This window comes from Paramormyrops kingsleyae, chromosome 3 (assembly GCF_048594095.1).
Source record: "Paramormyrops kingsleyae isolate MSU_618 chromosome 3, PKINGS_0.4, whole genome shotgun sequence".
In the NCBI taxonomy this organism is placed as follows: domain Eukaryota; kingdom Metazoa; phylum Chordata; class Actinopteri; order Osteoglossiformes; family Mormyridae; genus Paramormyrops; species Paramormyrops kingsleyae.
Window position 1 is genome coordinate 26,780,823 of NC_132799.1, and position 24,803 is coordinate 26,805,625.

The following is a 24,803-nucleotide window of genomic DNA, read 5'->3' on the forward strand; positions in this document are numbered from 1 at the left end:
CCAGTTAATTATGTTATATTGATGTCCCCGGAAGGCATTATACAAATCAGACTGAGGCATCTCCTTATGCAACCAGGGATCGTTGCAGACACAGGGTGTGTTACACTATGTTCAGGTTAGGATGGTGTCTCTTAAGGCTTCCACTGCAATATGAAGGAGAAACACTTTACTTGGCAGGGCACAGATACTTAGAAATGACCCACTTACTACTGAAGTACAAATCATGAACTATATTTCATATTTCTATTTTAAATATAGTTCATACTTGAGCTAAAAGATGCGTCACAATTCATTAATGTTGAATAAACATGAGATCAGTATTTCACTCATAATATTCATTACTTGTTCCGTCAGTAGTTACTTAGTAATTCATTCAGTAGTTTGTTCAATAACCCACAAAGCTTTACAGAATTAACAGATATAGTAACAAATATAGTAACTGTTTAGGATAAATTTGCATCACGATTCATTAATGATGAACAAACATGAGTATTTCACTTGTGTTGTTCATTAATTGTTCTTTCAGTAGCTCCTTCAGCAGTTCACAAAGATTAACATAACAGATATAGTAACTGCTTGATAAAAACGTCATAATTCATTAATGATGAATTAACATGAGATCAGTATGTAACTAAGACTTAGTTTATGGTTAATTAATACATAGGTAAGAGCATAATGCTGTATAATTTGTGCCCCCTCAGGTAAATTGTTCCCACGGAAGACAAGGTTTTCCCTGAGAGGTATGGTGACCAAACCAATCCACCTCTAAGCAACATCTCACGGGCTGTGGCCATTTCTGCACAGGATGCACTTTCAGGCAGTAAGACAGAAAGCCCTGCTTTGCCCAGCATTTGGGTCCATATTGATCCTTTCCATGGATTTCATCAGCTCTGGATGAAACTTCTCTGAGGTTGCTCGTCGAGAACCGCTCATTTATGTGAAATTGGTCCATTTTCCCAAACCCCTTTTGCATTTTTTCCCTGATTAATGGTACATAGTCATGGGGGGGGACCTTGGAAATGAAATGGGGAGGGGGGAATTAATCGTGTTAAAGTAACAGCTGCTTCATGGAGACTGAAAGCCTCTTTTATGGTGATTTTGGTGACCTGTCTGCCGTCTGCAGTTTTCTACCAAGTTTAGACTTTGTCAGCAGAAGTTTAGAGAGTGTGATGGACGACGTGTGTGGGAGGACAGGGAGCCAGGAAGTCTCATACATGCTTTTTATGGGGAGCCTTCCCATTCTGGAGGGACTTCCCCGGGCGACTGGACCAGTAGCTTTCCTCTGGAGTATTGTTAATTAGCACAGAATGGCAGCTGTGCAGCGGATGGGGGTTCTGGTCAAATGAGAAGATAGAGGAGAGAAAAGGCGAGTGCTGATGAGCAGACTGCTAAACCGTCGCTCCCGTCTTAGCGGGAGGCAGGACGGCCATTTTGGTGCCGGAACTATACACTCTGCTTAGATATACTAAAGAAAATAACTTTAGATATACTTTAGAGTTCCTCCGTTTGACCTTATTTAATAGGTCTGTGCTGGTATCTTTAGTTGAATTAAAAAACGTTATTTGAAGTCTTCTAAGGCACATTTTAAGGCTTACTAATAAACACGCAGAAACAATGAGCATCCAATTGTTACCTTTGCATCATCTGGTAAATGAAAGTTTTTGTGAGTAAATGCATTTCCATTAACAAATGCTGGACCTCCTGGTGGGGACAGTGGGCAGTGACTGGTGGGGGGGGGGGGGGGTGGTTATTTTGTGTATTTAGTGAGACCCAGCTGTGTTCATGGCTTCTCATGGTGTATTTTTGAGTCACGACCATTCGAGTGAGATTGGTTTGGCATCCGGTTTGGTGCCTGGTTTCTCCTAGCTCTCGCTGTCCCAAGAACATGAATATTCAGCACTACAGTCACCCTGAAGAGGATCTGACGTGGGTCCCTGGTGACCTCCTGGCCCCGCAGGATGCTGGGGAAGAGGGATGCTTGACATGTACAGTTTGCTGCATTTTTCTGCCCTAGCAGAGACGCTGATGATTAAAAGTTGGCTGGACCTCTCTGTGCTGTCAGGGGACATTAACAAAGTAGCCCCTGTGCTGCCTGACAGACATTGGTTTACACATCGCCAGCTTCGTGTGCTTCCTACCCCCCCCCCCCCATGCAGCTCCAGCTTCGTGTGCTTCCTACCCCCCTCCCCCATGCAGCTCCAGCTGAGGGTGTGAATTTTCTTTTGCATGGGGATGGATGAGGCTATTTCCACAGGAGGACCATACCAGACTGTATCTCAAGCAAACTCTTCCTTCGTTTCTGCTGTGAGGCCACATTGTCAATTCCCATCCATGGCCCTCGTGATTCCCGTCCCTGGCCCTCGTAAATTCCTCTCCCTGGCCATCGTGATTGGCATCACAAACCAAACCAATTGGTTCACAAACCAAAAGGCCTCACGTTGGAGGTGTGAATCTGCCAACGTGATTGGCATCAGCGTGTGTCCCGCTTGCAATGCAACTTCAAAGATGCTTTACTCATACTTGACTAGGGGGAGACCCAAGGAACCAGCAAAGCCCCAAATGGAAAAAGAATTTATTTACATACACATTTGCACATTTCCCCGTCGGTCCTCTGTTCAGTGACTAACAGGTGCCACTCATGTTCCATAACCTATAAAAAAGAGTATGTAAGAGTTTGACTCACTATGGGTCCAAGGTTTGCCTTTGTTCTATTGCACAGAACTCTCACCCAACAAAACATCATGTTTTTTTTTCCATTTATCATCCCATTGTATTCTTTTTTCACTGCAAACAATGTAAGCTCCACCTACCAGATGTCACCTGGTGCCTTGCTGTGTCGTGCAGATCCAGGGAGGCCAGACGTGTGGCGTGTGCCACAGGTTAGACTCGTGTGACCACCTGGTGGGATACATGTCCTCAGTCTGGGACATGCCCCTGGGGGGGGTATATGTTGGAGGCGTAACCGACCCCCGGGACAATAACATATCCACAAGGGCACATATCCGACATCTCAGTTGTCCACATGACACTCTGCCCAGCACGTGCCCTCCCCGTAAGGGTAGACGTTTCCTTCAGCCCTGCCAAAGAGGACGTTGAGGTCACATGACACATTCTTTTTGGTTAAATTGAAAAAGTGGATCCCTTTAGAGGATAATGCTTAGCAGACGTCGTGGTAAGACAGGATGTTAGAGTTCCACTCCTCTTTGGAGGTGGCATGTGCCAGATGCTGTGGCCTCCATGATGAATCAGTGTCTAGGCGAAGCCTCTTTAATTTAGATTTCATTCTTGGACTAAAAAATGGTCAATCATTTCATTGACCTAAAAGACTCTGTCTCTTCGGGTTTTTACATTTGCCAGTGAATTCAGCTTCTGACCCTTATTCAAGCTCTTAATCGAACTGCGTGAAACAACAAGGTGCGAATTCATGGTGCCGCTGTCTTGTTTGCGCTAGTCCCAGGATCGGGGTATCTGTACAGGAGGTAAGAGCGGCTGCTGGGATGTGCAGGAACACATCCTGGAGGTGAGACTGACTGCAGAGAGCTCTCCGCGTAGCCAGGGGCGGAGCTGCAGCTCTGCTGAAACCCTTCACGCATTTTTGGGGAGGATGTATCGGGTTTCTGAACACCAGTCTCACCCATCTAGATCTCGCCTCTCATCTCCCATCTCATCTGTCTCCCCCAGGTCAAAGCCGCAGATGTGCGGCGGAATTCACGACGGCCTGGTGCTCATCTTGCCCCGAGCATTTCAGCTGATGAAGTGTGACACAGGCTATTGCTAAAATGGAGAGGGGCACCATTACTGTAATGTTACAAGTCCCCCCCCCCACACACACTCTCTCACTTTATTCCAAATGTGATATGTGACTCTCCATGACTCCGTGCAATAAAGAGCTCAGGAAATTAAATCTCCATCTTCGTTCCTCGGCAGCATATCACGTCTCATAAATTGCACGTGACCTCGTTTGTACTCAGGCTGGCTTGTACAGAAGCTTCATGCGTAGAACTGTTGATTATTAACATACCATTATACCAATCAGAACAGAGCCAAGGGCTTAGAGGGGCTTAAAGTCATTCCGTAGTACGGACTTTAGGGTTCCCAACGCACGAAAGAAATGCAGGAAGGTATCTGTGTTTTGGTATACATTTTTGCTACCTGGAGCAAGTGTGGGTCTGGTCTACATTAGTGTGTTTTTCGATGGTCAGGAGAAGCGCTTCCTGAGGAACCTGCATCTGGGGTCTGCCCAGCTAAGTCCTGAATGAGGGCTGCAGCACTATCAGCATAAAAGGCCTTCAGCTCCCCGGTCCAGAGCTTTTGGCAAGAGAACCTGGAAAATAAGAAGAAATGTTCTCAGTGTGATGGAGGACAGGTCTGTGCAGGTGTGCCAGTTAGTGCCAGGACTGTTGTAGGCTAATCAGAAGGCACAGCCCTTCTCTCCTGGATCTTTATATCATCATCCTACTGGTTGCAGACCAGCATTGTTGTTGCGTTACTGTACTTCAAGCATCTGGCTCTTGTGTTTCATTTTGGTTTTTTTTTTGTGTTGACTGGGAAAACAGAATTCCCTTTTGCCCTAAAAATACTTTGGCTCAGTCTCCCTCCACAGTTGTTGCATAAAAAGTATGCATTCAGAGCAGGAATTTTTATGACCGTTGAATGTCTTGCTCGATGGCAATCCTTAGCTGAGAGGAACAGTCCTCCACATCGCTACCGCTTAACTTCCTAAGAAATCTTCAGCTTACACCGTCTTGGGACGGATGTTCCAGAAACACCTGCTATAAATACAGGGAATACACTTGGACTTTGATAGATATTTTTTTTTCTTTCGTTTTTTTAAAGTTTGTCGCCACCAAGATTTACAGTTTAATTGCATTTATCCCATGATGTCTGCCTTAATTATACAAAGGTATTTGCATCCAGATTATAGGGATTTGCGGTAGTTTATATAGATGTGTAATTTAATCACGTCTGTTTTTCTTTAGCATTGAGATATTGATTGTTAAACATATAATCACACTATATAACCAGGTGGTATAAACAAAACAGCCTCCAAGACTACATGCTTTATGTTACACAGCTTGGGAAGAATTGTCTCATTGCCTTGTATCTGTTTGCCATTTGAATTTTATAGAGACAGCCTGCTTATAATGAACAAGATTTAATTGGCGGGAGAAATTGGAATAATATGGCAACGGAGCTGATTAAAAGCACAAGGAATCAGCCTTATTTTGTTTTGATCCCATCCGAGCTCTCGGATCCAAGGGCCAAACGCGAAGCCTGCAGCACCAGTCGAACTTTCCACGGATATCAGACAAACGAATGGTGGGCACATTCTTCTTAGCGAGGCGAGAACTGAAAGCTGCAAGCTGAAGGTGTGATTGCAGAGCTGTGGTCTGGCAGTCGGGGAAAATCTGGCAAAGCTTTGATGCTGGTCCCACACTGTTGATTTTTCCCCTTGTGCATCAGTAGACGAGGAGCCTTGAAATAGTCCTCAACCCTCGTGTACTTTTCCACCACTAATGATCATGCAGCCCAAACTTCGTTTTACTTTGAATGGATTTTTTTTGTTATCTAGTAAAGCTTTGCTTTGGTTAAAAATAAAAGTGGTTATTTCATGGGTTTTCACCAGCCTTGGTTGACCCTGCTTATAGTCAGTTGTCTCTTTAGATAAAGCACTAACAATTCTTTCCCATTCCTTTGTGCAAAATTCCTCAAGCTCGGTCGGGTTGGTTGGGGAGCAGCGATGGATGGCAGGTTTGGCATCTTACCTCAGGTTTTCAGTTCGAGGCCAGTACTGAGCCACTCAAGGGAATCCATCGTCTTCTGTATCCGTCACCCCAGTGTTGCTTCTGTTCCGAGCTCCAGATCGTTGTCCTGTTGAAGGACAAGCTACCCGGCTCAAGCTTTCTGACAGACGCTAGCAGGTCTCTGAGTTTGTGGTGTCACTAGGCTGGTGAGCAGTGTTTGATATGCCACTAGACCACTTCATGTCCAATCCTAGAAGTTCCTCTTTGGTTTCTGCAGGTTGGGATATGTTTGGTCCAGACAGTGTTTCTTCTGTGCAGCCTGCTGGAAAGGCCTGTTTCATGGAACACCTTGGAGATTCATGGCCCGTGTCACAGCCACTGACTTCTGAAGCTCTTTAAGTGTTACTGTTGGCCTTGCAGTAGCTTCTCTAGACCAACCCCTTGGTTGCAACCCAAGTTTGGGTCGCAGCACATTCTGAAAGGGTCGCGAGGCAGAGTTGGAAATGTAAGCATTTTAAAACCAGCAAGCTCCTATGCTGATCCACGATCAGATTTCCCAGTCCCAGTCCTAGAGTTAACCTATATAAATGGGTCATGGGTCTGCAAATGCTTAGTGCAAAAACTAGTGAACACTCAACCAATCCAAGAAGCCAAACCACAGATGCTTAATTTAAAAGTTTGATAGGCGCCCTGTTCACCCAAGAGCCAGGTATGGGGGGCGGCCCGTACAAGGTATTGTGGCCACAGTTTCACACTTCTTCGCCTGTACAATTGACTGCACTGAGCTTTAGGGGATTTTCAACACCTTAGCGGTGACCTGCTAGCCATCCCCAGGTTCACACCTCTCCATGGTCATATTTTTCATATTCATTTTCAGTCTTTTTTTGGAAATTCTCTACCCTGCTATAGGACCTCACAGGCTGAGGGAGGCATTAAACTCGTATGTATAAAAGAAATGAAAACATGTGATTCACTAGTTTCTTAAACAGGTGGAGTAAATCAGCAAATTGACTTCTAAGGTAATATATTGCTCTAGAGCAAGTTTGAGCTTGGAAGTACAAGGGGCATGAGTACTTTATAAAGCTGTATATGAGTACTTTATAAAGCTGTATATGAGTACTTTATAAAGCTGTATATGAGTACTTTATAAAGGTACCCTTTTCTGTTTTTTTATTTTGTGAATTGTACATTGGTGCTGGTGACACTTTATTGACGGGGCACAAATACTTAACTGAGTAATAACTTTGTACTGAAGTACAAATTATGAACAAATCATAAGCAAATATGGTTGAAATTTGAGATAAAACATAAAAGTTGCAATTCATTAATGATGAAGAAACATGAGATCAGTATTTCACTTGTCGTTCATTACTTGTTCCTTCAGTAGTTTACAAAGGTTTACAGAATTAACAGATATAGTAATAAATATAGTAATTGCTTGAGATAAAACGTCACAATTCATTAATGATGAATTAACATGAGATCAGTATGTAACTAAGACTTAGTTTATGGTTAATTAATACATAAGTAATAGTATACTATATTGTTTGTGGCCCGTCAAGTAAAATGTTACCTTGTACTCATACTTTATGAGTAATTTATATATGAGTACTTCATAAAGATACTCCTTTTTTTTATTTTGCATTGGGTCATGTATTTGGTTTTGACACGATATTATTTAACATTTTGGGGATCATCCACCCATCCACATCTTCTAACCACTTATCCTAGACAGGAACACCTCAACTGCCTTCATCTGTGATTCCTGTATTCTAGAATGCTCTTATTTTAATTTATCTCATTTTTAGCTCTTATTGATTCTTCTTCTTCTTCTTGATGTGTCTGTAGGGTATCGATTAGCTCTTCCTCCCATGCTATCACTTGTTGCTGCTCATTGATGGGATGTCCAGCCTAGCAACAGTTATGTCCGGCTGCCTTTCTGTCAGATGTATGCTGTGTATGCTTGTGGTGTCGCGTGTACATCTCTTTGCTGGGGGTGGGGGAGATAAGAATAGAATGTTTCAGTCTGTTTCAGAGTCTTATTTTGTCACAATAAATGTAACAGGAGAGATGGGAACTGAGTAGTTTGCCAAGGCGCTGAATGTATCACATGAACTATGATGCAAGGCAGAGAAACGGTATTTCTTAATCTCAGAGACTCTGAAGACTAACGTAGGTTGGTAGGAGTCCTGAGATTAAATGTGGTCTGTTTGCTCCAGGACTCAATCAGGCACAGAAATCAGCCAGATAACTTTCCCCATCAAAAAAAAAACGCTTTGAAGACAAGCTCATCCTTTCAGGTTTAGCATGTAAAAATCCCATTTCTTCTAAGAAATCAGCTATATTTGCCTTAAAATTGACACAACTGCTTCACTGCCAAATAGAATAAGTCTGTAATGTCCATACAAACCCCACCACAGCCCGGAACTGGATGGAACTGTGGAAGGTGGAGGGAAGGCTGTTCTTTAAAACCAGACAGAGATGTGTTCACCATGCCATAGCTTTTAGGACCTTCCTCTAACCAAAATGTCACATTTGGCGCTTTGGGAGTTTTATTTTTTATGGAAATGGTGATATGCCCCCCTCCCGCCCCATGAGGGGAAGTCTGGGGGTGGCAAGAAATGTGATGTTAATTCATCTTTGCTTCATTAGTCTGGATGACAATGGTGTGAAATTCTGCATATGTATGTGTGTAGGGGGGCGATCTTAGGGCTCAGCAAAACAGCCAGCTTTCGATCATCAGGAAACCAAATCCCCCCCCCCCCCCCCCCCCCCTTATTAAAACACTTTTACTGTTTAGCGGTTCGGATTAAACGTTAGCTGTTCTGTTTTATTCTTCCCCCATCTTTTTTTCTCTTGGAACTGGGGTGCATTTCCCATTACAGACAAAATAACCTCAGGGTCCCTTAATCTGCATCCAACAGAGCATCTGAGTTTAATGTCGATTTCTACCGTCTGTTTTGCGTAAATGCACTATAGCTTTTGGACTATAGAATTAAGCAAGTATGCTGCATGTACGTTATATGTGTTATATACATACAGCATGTACAAATCAATGGTTTTCCTGAGTGAGGAAGTCATCTTAAATAAGGGTGGAACCTTCTTAGATGAGGCCTGTGACCTGGCTGCTGCTCAGTAGGAAATGAGGCAGGAGGCATCACCTCGGCCGTCCGACACTGGTATGCGACGCCCTTTTCCGTCTTCCTGGCCTTTTGGCTGATTCCACCCCCAGAAGTGTCAGTTTCATATACGGTTCCTCAGAAGGGGCATGCAGCACTTTACAAGCTTGTCTGCCGTTGCACGTCCCCCCCCAGCCCCACAGTCTGCTCAGTGCTGTGGCCTGCTCAGGTCTGACTCCCCACCCCATTAACCCTCTGACGATGGGGCCTCGAGGTGTTTTGACACCTCGGTGAGCTGCTTACGACTTCAAAGGCACCTGCCCCGTAATGCTGTACTGCATGCGAACTCGCGGGTCCTTCCAGTATGCCTTCAGTCACCCACTTGTTATTGTATAAGTGTGCAACTTTATGTCATGAAACGTTATTTTTTTCGTTCTTCATCATTATGCGTTAAATGTCCAATGAGGTATCAAGACAAGTATGTGATTGAATATTGAATTCCTGAATCCTAAGCTTTGTCTATTCTGATGTAGCATAAGAGGCAGTACCAGTAGGACGTCCATTTAAATGCACCAAAGTGATGGAGCTGTTTGTTAGCGATGAACAAGTGTGACTGGTCTCATTGCATACAACGATGTTAGGAGCATCTTTCCTCTTTTCCTTTAAAAGAGGAATTTCATTATAACGTTAAGCGATACTGCTCATTGAAAATGAATTCTTCTTTTTTTTTTTTATCAAATCAATTCTTACATTTCTTTATGTGGCTGTATTTCAAAAAGCCGCCCTCGCATTTCCCCTCAACCCACAGAGAGGTGTTGTGAAATGCCCAGTACAATCCAGTCAGCAAACGCGCATGGCTGCATTCTCAGTAATTTCCACATCGGCCCCCATGGCCAGCACCCTGCCCTCTTTTCTCACCCTCTTGCAACCGCAGCACCGTATGAAGTTAAATCAGTATGCGATCCTCCGACTGTTTGTAGGTTATGGATAGCTAACAATTGTATGTTTATGCTGCACGGAATTTTTAAACTTTACATGGCTGCGGCCCTGTAAATCCAGAAACAGAAGCGCTTATCCTTCAAACAAATTCAGTAAAAACTGTGACACGCACTTGGAAAATGACTCCCTTAAAAATCCAGACTTTATGCTTCTGTTGTTAATGCTGCAAATTTAAAAAAAAAAAAAAATCTCTTAACATAATAATTAGAACCTTTCTGAGCTCCTCTTTTGTACGTTCTATTGGTCTACATGCAGCGAGAAAACTTATGCATAGCGATCAAAATGGAGTTCTTCTTGCAAATTAATGTATAAATTGAAACTGGCTTTATGTTTCAGTTGACTGGGCTACTTGGTTTGATAACTGGAGCCCTTTATTGTTGTTCTTGTGATGACTGATTTATTTTCCTTTTTTTTCTTTGCTTGTTTATTTTCCTGAACCATTTAGTCTGTGGTGAAGTGATGCAGGAGCTAAAGAGGGCAGCTGGATGTGGAGGAGAAGCTCTGCAGCAAATTAGAGGAGCAGCGGGCGATGCTGAGAATCACAAACGCTTTCCTCCAGCTGCTCTCAGTGCGCTCCGTGGGGGGGGGACTTAAAAAGAGCCGCTCAATTTTTTTAAATTATTGAACCTTTTATATCAGTATGTGTGTTATTCTCCAGTCGGTTTAATTCTGAAACCCATCGTAGCTACACAGGTCCAACTGAACAATGGCCACGCTTCATACAGATATCTTAGAGGGTTTATTTGTATCTCTCTCTCTCTCTCTCCTCAGCAGACACCATGAAAACTAATATAACAAAATTAAGACAAAAATTTACATCAGTCACTCAAGTCCATACAAGTCTCTTCCTTAGCACCCCCGTCACAAACACTCAAGCTCGTCCAAAATACATCATACTCACAATTAACCGAAACAAACTTTCATCCTACATATACACACTAATTATATCACATACAACACAAAAATAAAAATAACAATTACCGTGTGCGCCTCTTGGACCACATGCAGAGTTAGATCCCTTTCAGCGCTGCGCAATTCCTCTTCCTCAGTGCCACCGCGCCAAAACCATGCCAAACGTCAGTCATGTGACCCATTACGCTTTGCGTCAAATTTACATAGAATTCTAAATGATTCAATAAATCAATTTTAAAGATCACAACAAACTTAGGTAACTCAATTTAAAACAAAAATGAACTTTCAGAACACACTGTTACAGTGTTACACTGTTACAGTGGGACAGTTACACTTTTTTTTGGGCCTCATGCCTATGAAGACACCCCAAACATTTACTCTTCCTCTTAAAACATTTGTCCATCTATTTTCTCTACCTGATTGTCCTATTCTGGGACTTGGGGGTCTACAGCTGATTCTGGAAGCTGTGGGCACAAGGCAGGGAATAGCCCAGGACAGGAACACATCCGTAGTTTGTTTTTGGACTCTGGGGGGGGGCGACATGGGGGCGGAATGCAAACACTGCACACATGGAGTCCCGGTGGAGACCCCCGCGTGAGGCGACATCGCTAACCACTACACCACCGGCCCGCCCTGCGTTTGAACCGATTTACTGCATATCTGGCAGGACCTGGGGTGTCTGGCTTTTCAGGAAAGCCGTGTTTTTTTTTTTAAGTTATAGTAGCGAGTGATAAATCACGTTTTTTTTGGGCCAAGCATTGATCGTTCTGCAGTAACAGTGCGAGCATGGAAATTACTGGCTGCTGGGGTTGGGTGGTTTTGCTCGAATGAGATTCAGGGGAAACTGGTGTATTCTGTGCCAGTCATACAGGTTCACGATCTGTCCAGACTGGTATTTGACATCTGATATTTACAACTGACACTCTAGGCTGTAAACATCAGATAAGCTGGATGCAGATCTACTGTATTCTGGATGCAGATCTACTGTATTCATTTTTTTAGGAGTACTTATAAGAAATTAAATTGTATACAAATATAGTGTAAGTATTAAGTTCTAAGATTAATAACATTATAAACATTATAACATTATAAAGTCATAACATTATAAAAATCCAGTGTATTAGGTATAATAGTAAAGTGTTAAGTAGTACCCTTTGCTCATATAGAACAAAGTTTGGCTCCCTTTAACTCATTCTAGGTTTTATTTTATGTACTTATGTGAAGAATCAGTGACTGTCCTCTAGGTGGCACTAATGCACTCACTATCACAGTATTTACCTGCACAGGAAATTCACCGCATCGGCTGCTGGGGTCCAGCTCTGCTTTCATAATGAGAGCCACACATGTGCGCCAGTTGTCCACATCTTTGGAGGCTGAGGACGAATCGCATGCTTGCCCGACGGCTCCTCACACACCCATTGGTCTGTCTTGTTTCAGCAGAGCTGAGCTATTGGAACTTTCATTGAGAATTTTCCAGGGAGGCTGGGCTGACAACAGAGAGATTACCAGTCACTGAAAGTGCCTCTTACTGCTTAGGAACTGGGATGTTCATCAGCCTAGGGGGGGTGTTGTGTATTTCTGGGCTTCATTAAGAATCAAAGGGTTAAATGACAGAGTTTAAGAACAAAATAAATATGTTCACACAAGGCAGGGAAGTGAGTTATGGACGGCATTTCAAATATGTCTAATGACAGGGATACAGCGTTGCATTTTTGTTAATTATTGTTAACAACTGGGGTGAATTGCTCTTTTTGCATTAACAAAGGGTGTGCAGATATATGCTTGATGAAGAAAATGCATCATTGCATTTTTGTTAGTTAAAGGGGGTGCATCGCTCTGTTTTCATCGATGGAGGGGGTGCATCGCTCTCTTTTCATCGATGGAGGGGAGTCTGTTTCGTTTTCAAAAAGAAGGTGGTGCACCTCTCTTCATTAACGAAAGAGTTGCGTCGTTCTGTTTTTGTTAAAGGAGGGGCTGCGCTGCTGTATTTTCCTTAATGAGGGGAATTTCGTTGCTCCGGAGACACGTGCTGCATTCTCTTCTGCATAAGACCCTCCAGTTTTAGTTTAGTAAGTGCACTGACTGTGGCCACAGATCACTCAAGAAAACAACAGGATTCCTCAGGACAGGATTGGGACACTATATCACAAAGGCAGCCATGGTGGGTTTTTAAGACCATAGAATATAACTTTTTTATTGAAAAAATTGCTCTGCTTTTTATACATTAAGAATTGGCTCAATAGTCATGGTTTTGTTTCGAGAAGCAACAGGTAAGTGCAATAGTCTTACAAAGCTGTGAGGCTGTTTGAAATACTGAAATTCGTTTGAAATACTGAAATTCGTTTGAAATACTGAAATTCGTTTGAAATACTGAAATTCGTTTGAAATTCCTGTTTGGAAGGAATATGGTGTTTGAAGGGATTTTAAACTCCCCTCCTGGCCACAGAACACCTGCCGAATTGCTTTACGTCTATAGGATTGTTCGCAGTGGATCCCGGCAACAAGCGAGATGTGACGGGGGCCTCGTTCCGGTGTCCAGTCAGTCTGCTGTGTCCTTCCGCTCCGGCGGTTTATCTCCCAGCAATTCCAGCCCGGCAGATGCGTTTGTCTGGCGAGTGCCACCGCGGCAATAAAGGAGATTTGGATTCCGGTGGAGCGTTGCCGCCTTGCCCCCCACCCACCCCAGGTGCTTTTGCCATCTGTGCCCAGCCGTTGAACCGACTCCGTGGGCGTCACCCCCCTGTCCCCCACCAGCAGCAAACCCAATCACTCCCTTTGATCAGGACCCGTTAGCCACAGCAGTGGAGAGGGGGGGTGACTTCCTGTTACTCCCCACCTTCTATCATTCTGTCTTTCTTGAGCTCTCACAATTTTTTCCTTTTCATATTTTTTTTTGGGGGGAGGATTAGCTCACTTTCACGACAAGCTCCGGGGGGTCTCCTCAAATCCTGACTCCCTTGCCATGGATGGATGATACAGGAACGACGGCACATATGTGAATGGAGGTAGCAGGTGTCCCCCAAACTGGGTAAGAGGCAGGGCTGAGTGCTCCTTCTCCTACAGATGTGGAATTAGCCAGCAGGATCCATCCCCACCTTACAAAGGGCATTTAGGGGAACACAGATGATGCTAGACCCAATTTAAGGTGTCTTGTTTTCTTAAATCCTTTTAGTGATCTGTGGCAGCCCCCCCTTCGGGTCAAATCATACAATTGCACCTGTGGACGACGGTATGGCAGGCAGCAGGGAGGCTGCGAGTCCCCGGGGGCAGCACCTTCCCCCAGCCTCCTGTTTTTTTCTGTGACGCTCTGTGCATCGTCGACACATCCAGCCGCTCACGCTGTGGCTTTCTTCTGAACTGGCTGGCACAGGCCTGCCTCACGGTATCCGCCGTGGAGCGGCTCACGTGCAGAGATAGGGGGCCGCTTCCTTTTATTGGCTGCATACCTCACGAGAAGCAGCCGCATGAGGCTGGGGTGCGGCAGACGAGGACAGCAGCCGGCGCAGGCCGTGCATGCCACACGCTGCTCACCTTCACGCTTCACTCGCTGCAGACCGCCATCTCCTAGACTGCAAGTGGCCTCATTAACGGTCACGGGATCAGAGACTCCGCTTCTCATGCCATCAGTAGCTGTTGCTCTCCAGTGACTCCGAGGGCTGCCCTGTGTGGAATTCGTGGTTTTCAAAGCATGAGACCGGCGAGGCTCCCGCGGCTATACGGGAGCCTCTGCTGTGCTTGCAGAAGAGGGCTTCCCACAATTCTCAGCGCCCGAGGCCAGTTCATAGAGTGACCCACTTGTTAGGGCCCGTGGGCCATCTATTGCGTGCACATCCGCTGCAGGGGTGCTACGCCGTTTTCCCAAAGGTCAAACCAAAATGGTTCACTCTTCCGGTTCTCTCTCTCTATTTCAAATTCTCCTTCTAAGAACCCCAAATAGAGTTCTCTGTCATTCTTTTGCTTTTTTTTTTTTATTTTTTTTTTAAAAGTGTCCTTCTGCTTTCGTATTTTGTAGTGAGCTGATTCGTCATGGGCGCCTCCCGTGGGCAGAGCATATACTGAGAACATGAGGAAAGCGGGGTGACGTCCATAGCTGGTGTTACGTGTATCTATCAACAGCGGGTCAGAGGGCAGATTGTTCCGGAATGACAATGACATAAACAGTTATTTTAAAAATAATATCATTTTTTTTATATTTAATATATATATATATATTAGGGCTGTTGAAATTAACGAGTTAACGCGGATTAATCCATCATCATGATTAATCTGATTAAAATTTTTAACGCAATTAACCCATCTGCAGTGCAGAATGACTCAAAATCCCTGAAATGTCTCTGTCAACCAATTTCGGGCAGTTTTGGTGCGTTCCATTTGCCCTGTCAGCTCGTATTGCAGCCGGAAGTGACGACATGCGCGCTCCCGTTTCTCTGAGATCCAAGAAATATCTCGGAAATTCAGAAATTCAGAATCCAAGATGGCTGCGCTTTTTATCAACAGAAGGGAAAGTTGTAGTTTTATACCGTTTAAGCACTACTTCTCATTTGTGGCTCATTAAATCGGTCGCACACACTATACCGTCCAACTTATCTGTGGCCGTGTTGCTACGGAGTTTTATACATAAAGCACCGCGCATAATGTGTTATCAAGTGATATTGCTAACAATGGCAATTAACCGGGCTAGAACTGGATTCCATGATTAGTCGGATTATTTGTTGGATTTACGGTAGTTCGGCCTAATTGTAAGTGAACAAAGATAAAACCATTTAAATACGACAATTTGTCCGGCTAAGCAAAAAATCTTGCTCTTTGATATGGGTCCATGGTACTGCACTTCTGTGGCAGATGGAATGCATCCGACTTGTGTTCAAGTTGTTCAATACACGTGTTAAGTGCATATATATTCCCTTTTTTCTTGAGTCCGTTTGCTCATGCAAAATGAATTGTGATTAATATAGATTAAAAATGAATGATATTAAATCGTGATTAATCTAAATTAATCCACAGCAACCCTGTGATTAATCTGATTAAAAATTTTAATCGTTTGACAGCACTAATATATATATATATATATATATATATATATATATATATTTTTTTTTTTTTTTTTCTGCGATAGGCTGGCCCCCTGTCCACGGTTGTTCCCTGCCTCGTGCCCATTGCTTCCGGGATATGCTCTGGAACCCCGCGACCCAGTAGGATAAGCGGGTTGGAATATGGATGGATGGATATATTTTTATTTCACCTTTTAGTGCTTTCATATTGTTTGACTGTAATGTCCTTTTTTACATTATCATTTTGCATTAGCTTTTTGTAGTATCTTTAATCCATGTGTCCATTTCATTACTCTGTAAGCCTGTTCTTATTTTTCCTTCTTGACTTTGATGCACTTTGAGCTGCTTATCATGTATGAAAGGTGTAATATTAAAGATAATTGTTATTTAAATTATGTTATTTAAATTGTTCCTGTTCATTCATAACTGTACAAACCGTTTATTTTTGTAATGCAAAGCAACAGTTCAATGCAAAAGTGTGTTTCCCAGAGTCACAATGGCATAACTTTGTTTATTTTCTTTCAACTTAACTTTCATCAAGTTCATTAATGTGAATTGAAGAATAAGGGTGCTGCAGTATTCTGGAGAAGGCAGTAATGTTAATGAGGCATTTGGATGTGCACACCAATCAAATATAGCACAAAAGCATCTGAAGCATCTCCAGCTTCTCTCTAATAGAAGTCTCAGCGAATAGCAGCAGTGTTATTTCGGAAATCGTTTTCAAACGGCCGGCTGCTGTGATCCCTTGTGATCGTTCACGTCTTTGGCCTTGCTGGGTGGAGGGTCACATGACTGGGCTATCACACCCCTGACCGCCTCGTGCAACAAGCTGCAAACTCATTGCAAAATTTTCCCCACACGTTTTGCTCTCTGTTTCTTTTTCTTCGAAGGCTCGGATGCAAGACACATACATCTAAATATCCGATTTCAACAAAATTCTTTATTTGTAGAACAAAGTAAATTCCTCTCAAGTTATTCTTCGTAAATCTTTTACAGTTATATTTGTAAATATTAAACGCATGCATTAGCTTTTCTTCTCATGTTTTCTTTATTTCTTTTAACATCCGATTAAAATGATCGGGTAATTTAAGCGCATGCTGTGCAGGAATGAGACACCCAACCTTTGAGATGTGAGGGGGTAGTGTAACCCACTGATGGAGGGGTTAAATTCAGTTAGATGTACTGCACATGAATGCTAAATGCTAATATGATTCAGCAGTATGATGTCTAGAGGAAACAGAACAGCACGATTATGCCAATCAGTTCCAGAAAAATCTTATGTGAAAGATATTAGAAATAAATTAGACTGTGGAGGGTTGACACCTACTGGGGGTGCCTTCAGCCGCTGTGATGTCACCATCCTATGTGTACCCTCAATGGATATGATGCCAACTGCTAAAAGTTTCTAAAAGAAGCTGATTTGCATTGTGTTTTCAACGTGTTCCTTCATATGGTGTCTCTGAAGCTAAGCATCTGGAAGGTTCTGTAAACAAAATCCTTAGGTGTATCATGTAATATTGCACCGCCTACGATTATACCCAAACAGACCTTCAGCACATTTCAGAAATCCTTCACCAGGACATTAGAAATGTTGATGTATGCCTGGATAGAAATAAGATCTGGAAGTCTACGTTGCATCGGTTTTGGGCTTCAGAGGACAGACTAGATCAACCCACATTATCAAATATTGTTTTGCATGTTATGGGCACTGATGCTGTTTCGTGAACATAGCTGTGTTTTGTAATGTCTTGTAATATAAGGCATCGGTTCTCCTTATTGAGAGAACTCAAATCCAGACCAAGATTTAGTTTCAAGCAACCAGTTGAGTATTCTGTGACTGTGACTCTTTATACTCAGCTGATACAAATAGTCATCTTGGTCTGGACTTTTACTCTCTGGACCTGAACTACCCACCTCTGAATGTGTCGGAGATTCTCGCAGTGCCTGGCCTGGTTTTCCACGGAAAAAAATCACACATGCCTCAGGACCCTGGTCCGGCTGCCCGAAGTGCTTCCTGTCATCTTCCACGCACAGGATTGTTTAACGGAAAGCAACACAATAGATTGTGGTCATGGTGACTCCGGCACGGTGACTTAGTGCGACATAGATTTTCAGTGACCATGGGTTACGCGCAAAAACATAAAATAACAAATCTTGCGTGTCATGTTAAACCTTCGCTGAGAGATCAAGTCGAGCCCAGCGCATTTCAATCTGCAAAACCACATATACTTAGTGCAAATACAGAGAAGGGATAGAGCTCTTGGTTTCTTAGAATGTGCGTCAAAGCTTTGTCTGTCCTCAGCAACATGATGACCTCACACCCTCAGCGTCTTCTCTCCCTTTCACCCGAGCTTCCTCTGTGCGCTACGGAATTTTTTTTTTCTTACGTGAATACGAGTATGGGGGCGGGGTGTGCCTCAGCGAGTTAGGACTGTAATCAGGTCACTGGTTCAAATCTCAGGGTCTGTGTAATGATGTCACCGTTGGGCCACAGAGCAAGGCCCTAAAGCCCCAATCGCTCCAGGCACTGTCTGTCCCAGCTTTCAAAAGGAATAAACGTTGCTTGGGGTAAAAGCCAAATAAATAAAATGCAAACCTACAGTGTGTTTCTTGAGTGTCATTTATATCGTTATTTCATAATGCCATTTTTGTTGCCCCGTCTGTAATTGCATTTGTCTCTGATGCATTTGTGTTTTGCTAGATATAATAAAAAATATGCTTCCCTTTAAACTTTTAACAAAATTAAGCCTGTGGTCTCGTGTGTTTCTCTCTCCCCCAGGAAAGAGACAGTGAATGGGGATCGGACACCCTGGACCCAATGCAGAAAGTAAAGATGTGAGTTCCCTTAAAGGTGTTAAATCTCTCCTGTTGGTTTTCGCCGAGTTGTATGAGCGTATCTGAGGTGCAGCTATTGTTTGGGTTGCTGTCCAGGTGGGATTCATGGGGATGCTTTGTGACTGGCTTTGGCTGGACGTCTCCCGCTGGGGGGCCGCTGTCATCTGTAGATCAGCTCTCCAGCTTCTCTCTAGTAGAAGTCTCAGCCGCTGGTCATGAAGCTGTTGGGTCATCTGGAACACGTGGGTCATGGGAATGTCCTTCTCAAGCATGTCCGGGCATAACAACTGCAGGAGCATTTAGCCAATTGGTTGAGGAACTTCTGCTGAAGCTCTTGTCTTCAGTGCACCGCTATGACTTTGGTGCATGACTGGAGACAGCCAGAGCGACCCATTAAAGAGAGATTCTGCACCTATAGGGTAGAGACTCTGATCTAATGGGAATTTATAGAAGATACCAACTTTTTTGTGGCGTTCAGCATCAGAGGCTTGCTGGCTAATGCTGCTGTTCCGTTCAGCCAGACTGACCTAGACCTAATCTCTGCTACTACAGGTCCTTCTTGATATTTGTTGCAGGTGTTCCAAAGAATTACAAGCTGGCTTGAATTGATTCTTGCTTCATAAAATCATCAAAAATTTGTTTTTCCCGCAGATGCAGTAATTTAGATATTTAACTGCAGAGGGCCCAGGAACTGTTGTCAAACAGCCATATCAACTATAATATGGTTTTGAGTAATTTTATTCTAGTTAAAAAATAAAATATAAAACAGAAACATGTGGTCATGTATTTGTAAAAAAAAAAAAAAAACACCCTCAAATAAACGATTCAGAAGTATGAAGATGTGTGAAGTCATGGTCAGAATTTAATTAATGAACCAATTAGTAAGGAAGGCTGACACTATTGATTATATCAGTAATCGAGAAATGTACCGAACAATCTGAAAATTCATTGAGTAATCGTGTATAATATAATATAATATAGTATATGATAAATACATTATAATTGGTGCAAGGTAGGAACCAGCCAGCCACTGCAGGGAGCACACTCAGTCACACACAGGGTTCATTCAGGCACTCCGATTCGCTTAAGCTGCATGTTTTTGGACAGTGGAAGTAAACTGAATAAAATTCATATTAACTGGTTATTTTGTACCATGTTATGTAAAATGATGTGGCTAAGCGAAGGGGCTAACCCTAGTTAACAATTATTTTGACATATGGAAATCATAATAAGCAAAATGATTTAAGTCAAAGTGAGGACAAAAACAAGCTAGGCTACTTCTACAGGCTAAATGGTTGGACAGGCTGCTCTGGACCAAAGCGCTTGAAATAAAAACATCTTAATTTATAATTTTAATTAATAATCTAATTTCTTAATTGAATTGAATTAAGAAAAATGTCACATTTTAGTTTTATTGTAAAAAGCAAGTTCCCTAAAAAAAAAGTAGAAAAATAGTCTGCATTTCTTGCTAACAAAATTAATTACAGTGTAAACCACTTATATTGATCGTCTGTCTGTGTGAAATTGATCACAATAAGCAGGTAATCATTAAAACCGATTTTTTTTCTTTTTCTTTGTCTCTGGCAGATTACCTTCTAACTGAGATTTGAATATATATTACATGCATATAAGGTAATAAGACGGACAACGTCTCTACTGAATTTCATGGACGATTTCAAAATACAGTACAGTGCAGCTGTTTCAAACGCTTTTCAAATTACAGTACTGTACAAATTAAATTACTTAACTGTGTATAATTCAAATACGCTATAATGAAATATAGTACTGTACATAACATACAGCTTGTTGCAGTTTCGCTGCTGCATCTCGGTGGCTCGTTTTTGGCAGTTTATAAGCTTTGATGAGTCTACATTCGTCATTGAGAGAAAATTACTCTTTTTTTCCGGTCATGTAAAAAAAGTTTTTACGTTCCCCAGGCACATAAAAAAAGTATTAACGTTAAATGAGCACCCTAAATGAACGATGTAAGTAGACTACTTGATTACTATAAGATAATAACATTATATTAACAGTATTTGCACAGGAATTATTCTGTCCAAGCTTTTCGATCCATATAAGCGGTTCCTCACCCATAACCACGATCACCGTATGCGGTGTACGCTTTTAAATACTGCTAGTGCCGAAACCGATTGGTGGTATTACCTTTAGTCGCTGAAGCAGTTTTTCCGCAGTGTTTACATTTGACCTAATTTTGTTCCGCGTCGTCTTCACTAAAGCCACAATGCGTCCACACGATGGACACGGCTTTTTTGTTTGGTACAAGCTGCTGGAGTTGCTCGGTCAGCTTGCTGCTTGAGTTCACCTCCATGCTGCTTCCATGGCGCGGACTGGACGGGGCGGAGTCACGTGACAGCACACGCGGTAGTGTGTTTTTAACTGGACAGTACGCGAATAGGGAAAGTATTAGAGAGGGCGGGCAGGGCCGGAGCCTGGCAGTGTGTGGTCCCGCTGTGACAGTTACCCTGTAACCTACACCTCCCTCTCATTTTTAAGCCTCAGCTGCTGCTCGGGTCCTACAGCCATCTGGCAGTGCATCCGGAGAGGCGTCATGCATTGCCTGGCCTCGCAGCCAGCCCCCCTGATTGGCTGCCACCAATGATTGACCTGCGCTTCCGAGGTTGCGACCTTCATCTTATCCCGCCCCCACCCCTGTGGGCTGCCATTCCCACAGCAGGGTGAAGTTTATATGATACCCTGGGTAGGTGCTGCAGGAAGGGGCCAAGTTTCTAGTCCCCATGCTTGGTGGGCTGGATGCTCTTGTTTCTGTTTTGACCTCGTTCCCAACCTGTGTCCATCTGGAGAGGTCTGCATCAGGCTCGTCTTTCATCCCTCCCTCCACTTTCCCCGTTTCATCCTTCTCTCTGTCTATACTTCTCCCTGACGGGAAGATCATGCACTTCTGCCAATTAGTGTACTCTGTCCGTTCCGGTCATTGCTGACTGTAAGCAGAAAGGTCTGTGACTCTTTGTAACAGCTTGTCACACGACGACTGATCTTCATCACCAGAGTAATCATCGCCATCATCATCATCGCCGCCATTGCGACTGCAGTCTGCGGCCCATGTTTTCCTGACCGTGCACATGGGGCAGCGATGTGGGGGGGGGGGGCTCTTCAGGCTGCGGGCCCCATGGGGGTCTACACCTTTCCTGCCTTGATGATATGTCAGCCCAGAGACCCTAACCAATGCCACAGTTAAAAGGACCAAAGTGAATAAAAAGTACTTCATGACATAATCACACAGTCCTTAATCACATCTGCCATTTAGACAGTGTCTAACCCTGTGTCTCCAATCTCCTCATTGTTATGGGCGGGGCTCCTGCAGGAAGGGCGGCGACACGCCTGTTTCACAATGGAAAAGCCCCACCCCTTAGCACATGACCACACTGGGACGGTCGTCTCCCAGTATTTGCTTGCACTTAGAGGAAGTGACAGTTTCTAGGGCGGCTTCTGCTTTTACACGCCCTAACCCTCACCTCCTCGCCATATGGCCATCAGCTGTCATACTTTTTTCTGACAAGAAGTGATAGCATGGTTTAGGCGTGGTCGTGAACCCACATCCTCCTGGTTAAAATCCTAGAAGTCTTGACGCTCACATCTTCTCTGGTTAACTTCTAAGCAAGTCATCGCAGCTCTATCAGCCTGTGATTGCAAAACTAGTGCTGTGATGGAGATTAGTGCTGTGCCAGAAAGGCATGAGTCTAAACTTTCAATGATTTGGGGTTAAAACATCAAACAGACTTTGTGTGTGATTCTGCCCTGGATTAGTCCTTGGTGTTCAGGTACTGAAGGACTGTGATTTCCAGTATCATTCTTCTCCAGGGAATTAACTGGGCCAGGGATGAGCAAACCTCACCCATAACTGAGAAGACAGACGGCAGTCGTCCCCTGATTCCACTGCAGTGGTCCTGTGAATATCTGACATTCACACCAGTGCTGGGGGAGAGGGTGACACCTTCACAGACGTCTTGCATCAGTATCACCCACCCTTAAAAGTCCACTTAACCTACATGAAGGTTTGAGTCAGACAGTGACGGACACTGGGTAATAAAATCCCAGCATCGAACACACCCGTTATGTGGCAGCGTAAAGAAGCCCGCCACTGCGGCTCAGTCAGCCAGCCAATGTAGATACACTGCGCAGTTTGTCTGTCAAAGCAGTGAAGAGGAGCAGTTACTCACTTCAACTTTTCCCAAGCAGAGCTATTTTTTCTACTTTCTGTTTTCCACCCGCAAGATAATGCTCCAAACCGGTTCAACACTGGCCAAAAAAATGAATACTGTTATTTTTCTAGTTTAATTCGAAAAACATAATGAACATAACGGTCATATTATAATAATCTGCTGGCATTAATCCAGCGCAGCTGTAAAACTATGCCATTCTCATGGCAAATGTTATGTCTTTAAGAGGGATGTTAAATATTATGAAAACCTTTGCTGAGAGTTAAGTTAGGCTCTAATTTAAAAGACTAGCATTAGCTTGAATAGGCTGCAGGGCTAGTCATTAAATTCTTTATCCTGGGAGATGAGGAGAAATTCTCATTGGACACCAGACAGCTTCCAATCACAAAAGTTTACCACAATGATTGAAAGAGCACACGCAGTCTTTAGGCTGTTTTAATGCACGGTAGTTTGTAAATGTAAACAAAAAATTAAATAAGGTTGCCCGTAAAGCGGAAACTTGGGTATATGGGATTTATTGCACTTTTTGTATCAATTAATGTGGCAGCTTGAAGTCAAACTCTATGGATGGGGGGGTGGGGGTGGAAATGACTAGCAGATGGTATTAATGTATTTCCATCTACACTGGCGGTTGTTTAATCCACTGTGATAAACCGTAAAAGATGTAATCTATAAACCCACTGCTGCTTAATAATACGATGTTCAGTGTGGATGTCACTCTTCACTGTGATTGACCGGAGGAGGGAGACACCTGAGATATGTCATAGTATAATAATGACGCAAAGGTTGCTGTGAGTCCCGCTTTAGGAATACAGCACACTTTAAGTGATCTGGGAAAGTGCAACAAAATTGTCTTAAATAGTTAACTGTTAATTTCAATTTAGCTTTTGAGATGGTTACGAAGTGGGGATCCTTCTGATAATTCGAATGGGATACAAATAAAATTAATTTAGCACCAATTTATGAACCAGTTAGAATCAATTGTGCATTTGAAAACACCTTGAATACACTGTAATGCTCTGTTTTTTTGGTCTGTAGTAAATAAATGTGAATTTTATTGAGTCTGCAGTCCCCCACTTTTGTCGGTGAGGAAAGATAAATTATCTTTATCGGACTGCACAGCTTTCAGGACCGTTGTTGTGATGATCCTGTCATTGGTTGGATGAATTCAGCCATATTTGTTATAATCCATCCAACCATTAATCCATTTTCTGTACCCGCTTATCCTACTCAGGGTCGCGGGGGGTCTGGAGCCCATCCCGGAGGCTATGGGCGCAAGGCAGGGAACAACCCAGTAAGGGTAGACTCACACACACACACACTCACCCACCACTCCCTCACACATGCGCACCTATGGATAATTTGATAACTCCAACTAACCTCAACATGTTTTTGGACTGTGGGGGGAAAACAGAATTATTTGTTATAATATAGTTAGGAATTACTATACAGTTGGGCTCCATTGCTCAAACTAACTGTCGCCTAACCGTAATAGTGCAGGACTCATCCCATTTACCATCAGTCCAGTGCTGCCATCCTCTAAGGGCATGACTGACAACTGCTGACTGGCTCTAATCCCACATGGAGTTTGTTACACCTTTCAGAAGGTAGAGTGTTATACTCTTTACCAACGTGGTAGTATAACACACCCTGTGAATCGGCTGCCCCACCGTGCTCAGTACCTGGTGCTACGGTCATACAAACTCTCTTTTAGTGCAACTCTTTATTTGACGGAGTGTTATCATAGTCAAACATTGTGCCTCGGTGTAAGGCGTCTTTCCAAGAATGTTTGGAATCCACTGTTCCGGAACACGCCTTTTAAAATTCCAATTTGTAACGTCCTTTGGAGGAAATGCGACTCTTCTGCAGAGCTAATGCTCAGGAATACATCAGTCCAGTACGAAGCTGTGCTGGAAGATTATCAGAAAAACAAGGAAGACGACC

General features: G+C 43.3%; 1 protein-coding gene across 2 annotated transcripts in view; it reads left to right on the plus strand.

Moving 5' to 3' along the window:
* LOC111857566 (G1/S-specific cyclin-D2) overlaps positions 1–24,803 on the plus strand; it is a 115,164-nt gene that overhangs the window by 11,645 nt on the left and 78,716 nt on the right. For both annotated transcript variants that reach the window (XM_023838574.2, XM_023838582.2), the window contains one exon: positions 18,605–18,660. In XM_023838574.2, coding sequence (XP_023694342.1) covers positions 18,619–18,660 — 42 coding nt within the window. In that variant the 5' untranslated portion in view covers positions 18,605–18,618. The remainder of the gene's footprint in view (positions 1–18,604; positions 18,661–24,803) is intronic.